Below are 12,327 nucleotides of genomic sequence, written 5' to 3'. Positions count from 1 at the left end.
TATGCTGGTATATACATGCATGGTTCATCATTATATATTTATATGTAGATGATGCTTTAATACTGCATAACTTGGAACCTTAATACGATTAAAATGGGTGGCTTAAAGGAGCCCTCATCTAGTTTAGTTTAGTTTCGTAACAGGCTGCAAACATGTTTATTTCTCCTGAATAGTATGTATTTTTAACAGGAATGTATATGGAGGATTGACTTGCTTCTTTTGACTGGTTTATTAAAGATATAACTTGCAATAAGATGACAAATATTATTATCTGCACTGTAAACCAATTAGCAAACCTTCCTGTCACCACGAGCCAAGATTGAGAGCTCAAGGACTTTGACATAGATGTTATTTGTTCATCCTCAAAATAAAGCAACAAGTCCACTGCTGGCATTTAAGTTTGCTGAAAGGATGTGATGAGAAAAAAAATTAATAGAAGCAGATCTGTATTCAGCACATGGAGGCATTATGAAGCGAGATTTGTGTTAATACTAACAAAACAATTTTTTTCCCATGTTATCTGCAAGAAAATCAGAGCAGCTGTGGACAGACATCAAGCTGGGTGTTGAATGGTTATTAGAAACTATTCATGGCCAGTTTCAATGACGTGAAAGTGTATTCAGTGTGAACTGTGCTGAAAGGAGGCAACAAATCACAAGTTTGGTCAGTGTCAGGTTTGAGAAAAGTTTGGAGGGAGAAGTAATTGGAAAACTCATTTTCTATTGTTGCTGACAGAATTTCAGCAACTTCGTGTCCGTGCATCGTGTGATTGTAGCGTCTGGGTTACTTTACAATGAGGACAACAGTGGTGGTGGGAGGGGAAATGCTAATATAACTTATTTATTGTCTCGGGCTATGTGTTGTCTTTGCTGTCACCACTGCGCGAGTAATTTGATCGCGGGCCAGTGTGGTGAAAGTGCGATGGCGGCTTCTCGCTTTCTATTTCGGGGTCTTTTCCATCTGACTCTGGCGATGCTATCAGCCTGACAGTGACACAGTGGGAAGCGCATATTCCTGCTGCTGATATTTATTTGTACACTGATGCAGTTTTGGTTATCTAGCAGCCTTATTTCAAACTGCATGTCAACTGAAATGTTCCCCTAACCCTCACCATGTAATTACTGCCCAAGGTAACAAGCTGTTCCACGCTTGAGGAGTCTGCTGATTTGTGCTACACAGAAGGGTTTTGTTTGGACCTGGGCCACAGGAATATCACCAATGCCACACCTTGGCACAAGTTCTGATGCTGTTTTCCTGCAGCAATATCCCAGACAAAGCGTGGAAATAAAGGGGGGAAAGTAATGAGTAAGCAGGAAAAGCAATAAAAGCACAAAAGTTCATTCAAGGAGGACAAAAACAAGACAGAAGGAGACAAAGGAAACCTGTTTAGAGCGAAAGCGGGCAAAGTCAACTGGGAAGAAAGACAAAGAGAGTTGTATGGGAGACAGAAATAGAGAGGGGCAAAACTGAAGGGGAAGAAAGGCAAAGACATGTGGGAGAAAGAGAGACTGGGAGGAAGGAGAGGATAGAAAGGAGAAGGGGGTGGGGGGCGCCGTTAGCGGGGCTGTCAGGTGCTGTCAGGATGATGAATGGGAGGCCAGCACGGGCTGTGAGGGCCCTGATGGGAGCCGCTGAGCTTTACATCACTCTCCTGAGTGTTTGTGAAAGGTTATTAAAGGCGCTTAAATCACGGGGCTCTGACACAGGCCCGCTACCAGCCACCAAACTTCCCCAAACTAAAGCCGGTGACAGTCAAATGCTCCCGAGCCACGACAAAAGGAGAGCGGCCGCACAGGTGTGGACGTGCACAGCCAGGGGTGAGGAGGTGATGACACTCGGATAGATTGTCTTTTTCAGAGGAATAATGCGGGGTAAATGGGTTCAGAAGCAGTCATCCATCATTACGGTCGGTTCACGGCTGACGAATAAGGTTATTGTTGACACGAATGCTTATTTTAACGCAGAAGTTTGAAATCAGTGGAATTAGCTGCTAGTAAAATCACAGCAAACGTACACAGTGCGATAGGATGCTTCAGTAAGTGGGTTCCCATCGGAGTAAGTAAATTTACTATGCAGCAGTAGTAAGGTGGAGTCAAACTTTACAGGTTAAATTTTACAGCTGCTCTTTTTTTATTTGTATTTTGGTTTTTTTATTGGTGCTTTGTCTAAAAACTGTAAGTTTACAATACTATTTGTACCTAAGAAAAAGTTTAGACAAACTCAGGTGTGCTGTTGTTGCATTTGAAACACCTTTTACCTTTTATTAAAGCTAATCAGACTTCCTCTTCATCTGGATTTGTCTCCCTGGGTTTGAAAAGTCACATTTTACACGGACTGGTACTTCCACTCACCGGTGACTTCATTAGGTACGTGTGTTTAACTGCTCATTAATCCAAATACCTAGTCAGTACCAGCCAATCACAGGGCCCACGCATGCATAGATCCATCCTGTCTTGTAGCAATAGACATAATCAAACTCAGTTGGTACTAAAGGCGTACTAAGAAACAGGTATTACAAGTACTTTAAGCCCTTTGTCTAACATTCGTTCGAGGAGTTCTAAATTGGGACCAACTTGGGGTCAGTATCTCGCTCAAGGACAGTGTGACATGCAAACTACTAACCTTTGGATTAACAACAACCAGCTTTACCTTGTGAGAAACAGGACTTGAGATGTAAGCTAAGGGTAGCAGGAACAGATATCATTCGTCACATTATTTGGTTAGCCTAGCAGACAGGTGTGGATACTTGCGTTGGCACCCATCTTCCAGTGAAAGCAGCCAGGCTCTTAAATTGGGGGAAAATTGGTTAAAACCATAAAAACAGTTTTTAGCTGCTGGGTGGAAAGTTGTTTATTTCCTCTGTAAAACTGGAAGTCTATGGGGAACGAGTCATTTTCAGAGCCAGTAGAGAAACTGCAGTTTCTGAAATGTCGTTGTTTTTGTTATTCATGTATGGAAGTTGCTGCTTTATTTGAACTTTTTGCAGTAAACATGACTACCATAATACGAATAGCAGAAAAATACGACACATTTCATACCAAACGCATTTTTGCAGTAAACATGACTACCATAATACGAATAGCAGAAAAATACGACACATTTCATACCAAACGCAAAGTGTCTTGAAATTAGAGTTAGAAACCTGCAAAGTGGTCTACAAGTAAATTACTCCTCATGACAGTGTCAGCTATTATTGAGGAAGCTGTTTCTTTAATCTCTTGGATCAGTTCATAAACCTCCAATGCTACGACACACAAAGCCATTGATCCCAAGTGGTAGCAGCTAACACTCATTATCGCTGTATTACTGTACAATGGAGGCCTATTGATAAACTGCATTTGGGGCCATTGCAGCTTTGGTCCTAAAGTACGTGCTCAAAAACACGTGAATATTAGAATTAGGCACATCCACAGACTAATATAATCTCACAGCTGTGAAACAATACTAAGCAGCTTTTTAAAGAAAGTTGAGCAGCTTTATGACAGCAAGTTTTCACGGGTTTCACTCTGACAAGGCGTGCTTCTTGGGTGTTTCAGGGGTTGAACTTCTGACCTCACATTATTGCAGCAGTCCCTGTAAGTGTTGCAAGCCAACACTCAACTGGGAAACGTAGCCTTGCGCATCCAATTACATGACAGGCAGGTCTGAGGATGAGACAAACACAGCCTTGCTTGTCCTGTTTGAGTCCGTTGCGTGTGGGCTAATGGAGCTGTGCTTGCAGCTTGGCCGCACAGCGTCACTTCAAAAGCTTCCCGTTCGATGCTTTGCCTGTCCACCGGGACTCGGATCGGAATCAGAAATCTCTCTCTTCCTGTTTCCTCGCTTGTAGTTCGAGTGGAGTCGCTGAACTTTGCTTTGTTAAATGGCGAATCGGCCTCTGTACAATAATGTAATACTTGATCGAAACGCTGCTTTTGCTTGACTTGGCAGAGTCAGCAAACTGACCTCGGAGCTTAGGGGGATTCATTTGTGCTCGAGTGCCGCTCTCAGGACACTCGGGTGTGTGTTTACTTGCTGAATCACCCTGGACTCACTGCATCACCTACACCCAGCGCAATTTGTCATAATAATCTGCAGCATGGTTCAGATGGAGGCTGCATGTGCACAACAAAACTTGACTGTTTAATGGTGGGAATGAGATCTAAATTCGAAAAAATGTTTATTTTTTCTAATTTGTGGGTGTAAATGATTACAAATAGATTCGATCTGATCTCATTTTAAATTCCAAGATGACTTCAGAGGTCGAGAACCAGCCCACACCATAAATTGAGATTTTTCTCCCCCATCTCTAATAGACAATAGTTTTTCTTAAAAAGTCGTGCTGACTCAGGCCTTTTTTTTTTAAATTATGGATTTTTATGTCAGGGCTGCTGCTGCTGGGGCAGGCGCACTGTAAGAGAGTTTGTCCCAGAGAGCCAGCATATTGCAGGCTGCAGGCCATTTCATGGTCTCTGATTCTAATTTGTCATTCAGCAGCGTTAAATACTTGTAGGCAAATACCCGCTGACACAAGAGGGTGAGGTGATCGAAAGCAATTAGGCGGATTTTTTCCGTGAAAATCTGTAAACGATTCCAAACGGCCGAAGAGAAAAACCTTGGGAGCGCAAACAACTCTATCGGGAAGAAAAAAGAAAAAACCTTGGATTTTTAGTGACTTTGAAAGAGCTCTTGTGCTTTGGGAGTCTGACCATCTGAGGAGTCTCCTTGCCGAAGTTTGCGACATACGAGAATCCTAACGGTCCAATTTATTCTTCCTCCCTCTGCCTCCGCTGCAAGGAAAGCGAAATTATGCATCTTCCATCCTGGGAAGACTTTCATTGAGGTCAGGCGCCGTTTTTCTGACTCAATACTCATCCTCTTTATGCTGCATAAAGAAGCATACATCTGGGAGCTGCATGGCTTTTAACACTTTAAAGTGCCTCTTTTTGGGCTACGCTAAGAGCCAATTGATTTATCCTAGAACAACAAACACAGGGCGTAGTACATTTTCTCTTTCTAATGGTATTCTGAGGCCTACCAATCAATAATAACTATTAATATACAGAACATTCACCCGCTAAATTGAAACACTTAGAAAGTGACCTACTGGACGGCTTCCTTGACAGGAAAGTTTAACACAAATAAAATGCTTGATGGGAATCGGCAGCAAGCCTGTAAAACAGCTGTTAATGAGCGAATCTGATTAGCGGGGAAACAATGAGGAGTTTGAATACTCACACTGAGCCTGTCTCCAGCTTTTCCATCAAGGGCCGACTCCTTGTGCAGCAGGTTGTACTGCGAAATCTTCCTGCTGTCCTTCTCCAGGTGCGAGAACATGTCGTGTTGGTAGTAGTCCATGATTGACAAGGATTTTTCCACACTTCTTCTCTTCAGGGTGTCCTCATTCTGCTCGACTAGAAACACAGGAAACAGATTCACAAAAAAGGCATTTTTTGTTAAACTTGATCCAACTTCTACAAAAGATAAAGACTGAGGAAGCTTCATGAAAGATTCAGCGACTACAACTTTCAACCACACCTGAGTCATTCCTCTTAGCTCTGTTGATCAGGGTCTTTTGCGGCGAGCCCAAAGTGCTTCCCGTCCCCTCGGGTTCAGTCTCAGTGTCGCTGCTGCTGCCTGAGTACGTGCACACTCGCAAGGCTCTTTCCTATTCATGGACAACAAAAAAGTCATTTTAAAACAGAGACATAACGCGCCTTCAAAGCCATACGAGCGCTATTATGCAGTCTGGTTTTTGCACAGAGAAGATACCAGGAAAAAACTTTAAATATAGCCCTCATGACTAAGTTAACTTTTTGCAAAGCAAAGTGGTGTTTAAGCTTCTCTCTTTTTTAGTTCAGTAGCAAATTTAGTTATTCATATGTAGATACCTACAGTTTTGAGAAAGTTTACTTTTAAAAGTTATTTGCAACATTATAAAACAGTCGGTAATGTTACAGAGTCACAAAGGCCTGGAGACCGGCTGGGAGCCATAGATCCCAATCCCAAAGTGTCAAAGTGTCCCCTTAGCAACTATACTAACCCTATAAATGGAGCGGAGCGGTCAGTAAGCCTAGAAAAGCACCATTTGAATCCCAGGTCTATAAGACCTCAGTCACACAGGTCTAGAGTTTGGTCAACAACCCCCCTGGCAACCAAGAATAACTTTGTTGGCAATTGGCTGCTGGAAGTTGCTTTCTAGGTGAAACTAGTTGCAAAGAGGTTTACTGTGCTTGGGGAGTAACCTCCTTTTAATTGCTTTGGTCTCTAGTGGTTGCAACAGTTGCCAACTAGTCTGCAAGCACTTCTCAACTACTTGCTAAATGGTAGTGAAACTGTGAAAAGTGTGACACAAACCAGAAACAGAGACTATTAACTGTCAAATAAAAAGCCTTCTGAAACGTAAGTGAGGAGAATACGCATTTTTCACTCATGACTGGAGGTTGCCACGAGGTTGCAGACCAGTCTCTGGGCCTGTGTGATCTTACCTGCTGAGGAGAGCAAAGTCTACAGTACTTTTGGGTTATTCTTTTTCTTTTAATTTTCTTCCTGTGCACCTTGGACATGGACTAACTGCAGAAACATCTGATTCTAAACACACTTTAACCAGTGAAGTGATTGTGTGAGTATCTGTACACTGCACATCATGCTGTAGATATTGGCCAGATTTCTTTGATCTCAATGGGACTGGTTAAATAAAGGTAATAATTAGCTTGTGCATGTTGGTTATGTTGTCAGATTGGAGTATATCCTACCGGACTTCTACATCTGAATGTATTCTCCTCTACCACATAATCAGCAACAAGCTAATTAATCCCCCTTGGAGTGACAGTTTCAGCTGACCTAAAAGCTAGGCACTGATGCTCTGTAGCTGCAGCACGGCCATCATTATTTTTCTCAACACACACACACTGCATTTCACTGTGATGCAGTTATTGTCTCCTTTCAACTATATATTCAAAATAAAGTGAATACTTCCATGAAGAAAAGGCTGTCTTTTCTGCCATCTCACTAGCTTAGCAGCGCTAAAGAAACGCATTAAAAAACTGTAACTGCTTAATTCAAAAGCAATTAACTGCAACAAAAACAGATATTTCTAAGAAGCTCCTTCACAACACGTTACCCTCAACAGTTGGTAAGTATACAGCCTCCCTGGTGACATTAGTGGGAAAAATGCTAGTGTGTGGCCACCACTTTATTACCTCATTCCTCAAAAACAAGCAATGACCATTTTCAACTCTGCAGCTAATGAAAGAATTTCATCTTTGAAACTGTGTAAAGTTTGAGACAGTGTCTGGGTATCTCTCGAGTCCCTTTAAGAACCACAAATATGTCAACTTAGACTAAGTGTAATGTAAACGACTTACGCCCAGCATATCATGGTCCTTGGATTTCATCTTCCTCTCTGCTTCTGTCTCTTTGTCCTCAGTGGAACCTGAGATGTTGCTGCGTGGGGCACAAAAACTCAACCTCTTTGTCTGGATTGCGTCTAGAAATCGGGGGATATAAAAGAGAAATGAGGCAGGAGGTTTATAACAAACATGATAAGACGGTGATGAAGGTGATGAAGGTGATGTGGCGAACACTGACCACTGAATTTTACAAGAAGATCTGAACTAACATATGACCAAGTGGATTACCTGTGCAAACAGAGCGTGGAATATCCACTGGCAACTAGATACACGCAGGATTTTTGAGTATTTGAAAAATCATTAAATTATAAGTGATCAAATAGGTTATGCAACTACTTTTTCTCTTAAAATTGATATATTTGCTGTGCTAATCGATGTGCCTGATAGTGTGTAATGTGCCACTGCTGCCAAAAAGTGGTAATAATTCAACTAGAGGCTGTTCAGCGACAAAACAGAAGCGGAATGGTTTGTTAGCCAGCTAAATGCTACCGCACAAACAGGAGAAACAGCTGTAAAGCTAGCAAGTCAGAAGTCTACCACGACAGTCATTTGAGGAACAGTCAAATACTTCAGAGCGACAATCGAAAAGGACTTTTACTTATAAACTACAAACTGCAACATATTTGGACGTAGGGCAGATAGACGTGGGAGTGGAGCAGGGAAAGACCACTGTAATTCTCGTGGTAATTTCTCCTTGAGCTGACAGGCTGATGAAACACGGGATGAGTACATCTTGTACATCCATTCAGTCGAAACCTATCCAGCTGGCTACAAACCCATTTCCCATTCGTATATCTGAATGAAACATTAACAGCGTCCACCCTGTGACTGCTCCATCCACAACTCCTGGCAGCCAACAGAACAGCTTTCAGCTGTCGTCCCCAAATGACATCGGGCCGTCTTATTATCACTCTACCCAGTGCTGTCAGACGCCAGTTTAATTGTCTCGCATTCAGAAACCTCTCTTTCAGCTGCATTACAATAACGGGCTGCTTTTGGCTCGTGTTCTGTCTCCATCTGAGAAATCTGCATGGAGATCATAAAAGTCCTTTCCCCTTCTTCCTCTCACCCATTACGAAACAAACAATGTGACAGATGTTCTGTCTGTTCAGGTATCCTTTGCTTTTTTTGAATTTTTTATAATGATGAAGGAAAGGACAAAGAGGTAAAACCTGTGATAAAGACGCACAGCTTACTGTTAAGGCTTTCATAATCAACTTGTTTCACAGGGAAGACTCAACAGGAGCCACTTTATGTTTGTAGTTTTGCCTCAGATTCCTGCCTCTGCAGTGACACCGCAGCACTGGGGTGAACGAGATGCCGCCTAATGTCTTGTAAGCATAAATCTCCGGGTGTGAGCGCTCATCCCTGCATGTTATTGTAGCTTTAATTAGCCATCTGATTGCATGCTACCCTCCGCAGTTCTGCCGTGCATCATGGCCGACGCCGAGGCAGAAGGTGCTTTATGATCTATGGCTGCGGTGACGTGCCTATCTAATTGCATTTGTTGGTTTTCCTCGGGGAGTGGGAGTGTATGGCTTTCTACTATCTCAACTGAGTATCAGATGTCAGTGTTGATGGATTAGTCTCTGAATTAGCTGAACAAACAAGGTTCTTCTTTTAATCAGAGTTTAATAAACCAAACGGCTTCCTCTTGTCTGCTCCTCGGGAGCCCTTGAGCAGTCAGGAGGAAAATGCATTAACATAAAGTACAGTGACATTCAATACTTCACTTAACTTCCTGAAAGGTAAATAAGCTGTCTGAGGCTTTCGAGCCTAGGCTTTTTGTCCATCAAACATAATAATGGTAACGTTTACAGGCATGGATTTAAATTTATTTCCACTGTGACCTCGATGGAAAACATGAATAGCCTGAAAAGCACAATGAAAAGCACTGTTCTTTCTATTGTGGTGCCACATCCTGGCAGCTCTGATGACCTTCAAGTTAATTTAAAGAAAAAAAGTGCTGTAAAAAACTAACAGTACAAAGCACTGATGAGTATCAGTGATATATTAGATTAATAAAGCCAGACATCTATTATCTGTAAGATATAAATGAGGCTGGCACCTTTGCTTTGATTTAAGAAGCACTGCAAGTTGTAAATGTAATGCTTATACAAGCGAATGCACAAGCTAGGGTTACTGCAGGTAGATATACTGCAGAAACTCATCAACCATCACTTGTAACATTGAAGGAAACTCTTCAGAAATGAAACTGCTGTCATTGTAGTGGATTTGTTCATTTGGCCTGAAAGGCAGATTGACTAGGAATCAAATATTCATCCAAGAGATTCACAAACTAGCCAGCCATATTTACTTGGCTGATATTTTGGTTAGGTGTTTAATCCAATACCGATGCACTCATGTCAGTGTAACAACACGAGTAGCTGGGTGTATTCTCCACTTTGACTGTTTCAAAGCAAACAGTTGGCCTCTTTGGGCAATCGCCATCTCTGCTGTTTCAAAAAAATCGTCCACAGATTTCCATTCAGGACTACAACCTCATTCCATTTAGGAAAAATTGGTGGGTGCCCAGTGTTTGCATTGATTTTTTTCTTTTGCATTTGGTGACCGAATGCAAGTAGTTAGCAGCAACCAACTGGTTCCCCAGAGGTTGATCGTGCAGTGCCTTCAACTCCTAAGGAAACAGTTTCAATCACAAGACAATTAAACAGGTTGCTTATTGGAAGGCAACCTGTCTCCAAACGATCAGAGACCAGCTCTGGCTGACTGCAATCGCTCTCAGCAAAGGTTTGTAAGTAACTGCTTCTAATCTATGAAACTCCCATCATGTTGCAGTCAATCTGATTCACTCTACACCAATGAGTACAACTTGTCTGCGATGCCATAGGGGACTCGACTCAATGGGTTGCCATTCCACTTAAAATGACCGGTCAATACTATAAAGGGTCTACAAACAGGAAAAAGAAGGCTATGTTGTGAGGCATTTGTTTACAGTTAATATTCCTGTCTTACCTGAGGATGCTAATTTGGGCAGGCGGCTCTGGGTGTCCTGGGCGTTGTTGTTGCTGCAGGTCACAGTGGGGTCAGACAGGGAGTGACCCATGCTCATAGAGACATGCGGGTGGGGTTTTGAAAGGGAAGGCACTTTCACATCAGGTTGTGAGGGGTCAGGGTGAGAAGAGGGAGGCTCCCGATCGAGCTCAGAGGAGCCACCGGTCACCCCCTCGGGGCTGGATTCAGATTTAGGGATGTGGCGACCGCTGGCCCGGGTGACAGAATCGGGGAGAGGGAAGGTGCCGATGCCACTGTCCAGGGTTCTCATCTGACAGCCGAAGCCTAAAGTGACAGGGAGAGGAGTGTGACGTCTGGGAGAAGCAGGAGACAACGACACAGGAAAAGAAAAGGAGGACCTGGATTTACATGCAGCGGAAAGGGTTGTGTTTAAACAAGGAATCTGTAGCAGGTTCAAAACACAATGTAAATGGAAAAAGAGAGAAAACAAAACATTTTAAACTGACACAGTACTTTTTGGAAGCTCCTTTCTGGTGCCCATTTGTAGTTATCACTATGGTGAGAGGCACACAGCTCTCATATACACAGTACACAAGAAACACCTGCTGCCAGCAATTCTGAACTAAATACACGATTGAGCTGCAACCCGAGGACATGCTCCTTGGATTCATCAGAGTGCACGCTGGGTTGTAATCAGGCGATGTGACAGCGAGTAGGAACAGATGGATGTCGTTTAGAAACCACAGTTTGCAGAGCCTTGACTCAGGCTGGAACAGATGGATGGCCATTCAGCACAGCACAGGCCCTTGTAACTGTGAACGGTAATGGCCAACAGTTACATCGGCTAATTATTAGTGGTTTGCAACTTTTTGCTGAGTTACACTGAAAACCACTGAGGATTAATTAGCTTTCTTACCAGGGACCTGTTATTCTTTTTCTTGTTTCCAGCTGTGTATACTGTTCCAATGGTGGACGCTCATATTAAACATTGCCAGAGTTTTACATAATTACGTCAAAGTAATTCTTGGGTCAAAAAGATTCAGATTAATTTACAGCACTGGGAAAAGCCTTGAGCCACCCCCACTTCTTTCTATTTTGCAAGGAAAATGGGAAATAGTGATTTAATGAAGCATGTGTAAACATACATGTAAATACAGCATATAAAGCAAAACCAAAATGTGTAGAATTCCAACGAGCTTGAAAGTCGGAATTTGGTATGACCAAGTTTTTACTTAATATCTCTTTGGGAATCACCTGGTGCAAAAATACCATACTAGTACAGTTATCTTTGGTATTTTTCATAGATTGTACTTAAGAAATTGGGGAAAAAAAGTGTTTTTGTGACAGGCTGCTAATAACAAAGTTAAAAAAGTAAAATAGGCTCTTCACTAAGGTGGCTGTTACATACAAAAACAAAACTGGTTCATCCATTGAGTTAGGAGTCTTTTTATGCTTGAATAACTTATAGGTCAGAGTTAAGTGGCTTAACAGACAAAGCCATTCCTTTTAAAATGGTTGGGAACACGTTAGGGCTGCTCAATTAATCGAATTTTAATCACGATTACGATCTGGGCTTTCAACGATCATTAAAAATGACTGAGCCGATTATTAGCCCCTCCCTAATTTATCCGCGACACCTTAAAGGCCGGTCCGTGAAAATATTGTCGGGCATAAACCGGTCCGTGGCGCAAAAAAGGTTGGAGACCGCTGATTAAGAGGACCCGAGGGAAGCTCGGAAAGCTAAGCAGAAGTTATTTGGAGAGTGACTGCCGTTGGTTGAAAAGAGAGTTTAAAAAAAAAAAAACTTCAGTGGTGTTGCACACTATTTTATATTATTTTTTTAAAGTCATTGTTAACCCTTTAAAGCCGGTCAGAGCAGCACGCTTCGTTTTGCGTAACTATTTTTAAATCCCTGTAGAACCTGAACCGAGTAAGCTAGCGCAATAATTTGTTTTGCATA

At 42.3% G+C, this 12,327-nt stretch overlaps 1 protein-coding gene across 3 annotated transcripts in view; it reads right to left on the bottom strand.

Annotated features, from left to right (window-relative positions):
- Positions 1-12,327, bottom strand: part of LOC146608113 (nck-associated protein 5-like) — a 187,296-nt gene that overhangs the window by 7,872 nt on the left and 167,097 nt on the right. For all 3 annotated transcript variants that reach the window (XM_085347468.1, XM_085347469.1, XM_085347470.1), the window contains 4 exons: positions 10,368-10,691; positions 7,347-7,468; positions 5,518-5,647; positions 5,218-5,393 (listed from right to left, as the gene is read on the bottom strand). In XM_085347468.1, the coding sequence (XP_085203594.1) occupies positions 5,218-5,393; positions 5,518-5,647; positions 7,347-7,468; positions 10,368-10,691 (752 nt within the window). The remainder of the gene's footprint in view (positions 1-5,217; positions 5,394-5,517; positions 5,648-7,346; positions 7,469-10,367; positions 10,692-12,327) is intronic.

Source organism: Diplotaxodon limnothrissa, linkage group LG23 (genome assembly GCF_057381915.1).
Source record: "Diplotaxodon limnothrissa isolate DT_005_m linkage group LG23, D_limnothrissa_male_GT1.1, whole genome shotgun sequence".
Classification (NCBI taxonomy): Eukaryota; Metazoa; Chordata; class Actinopteri; order Cichliformes; family Cichlidae; genus Diplotaxodon; species Diplotaxodon limnothrissa.
This window is presented reverse-complemented; position numbering and strand designations above follow the sequence as displayed.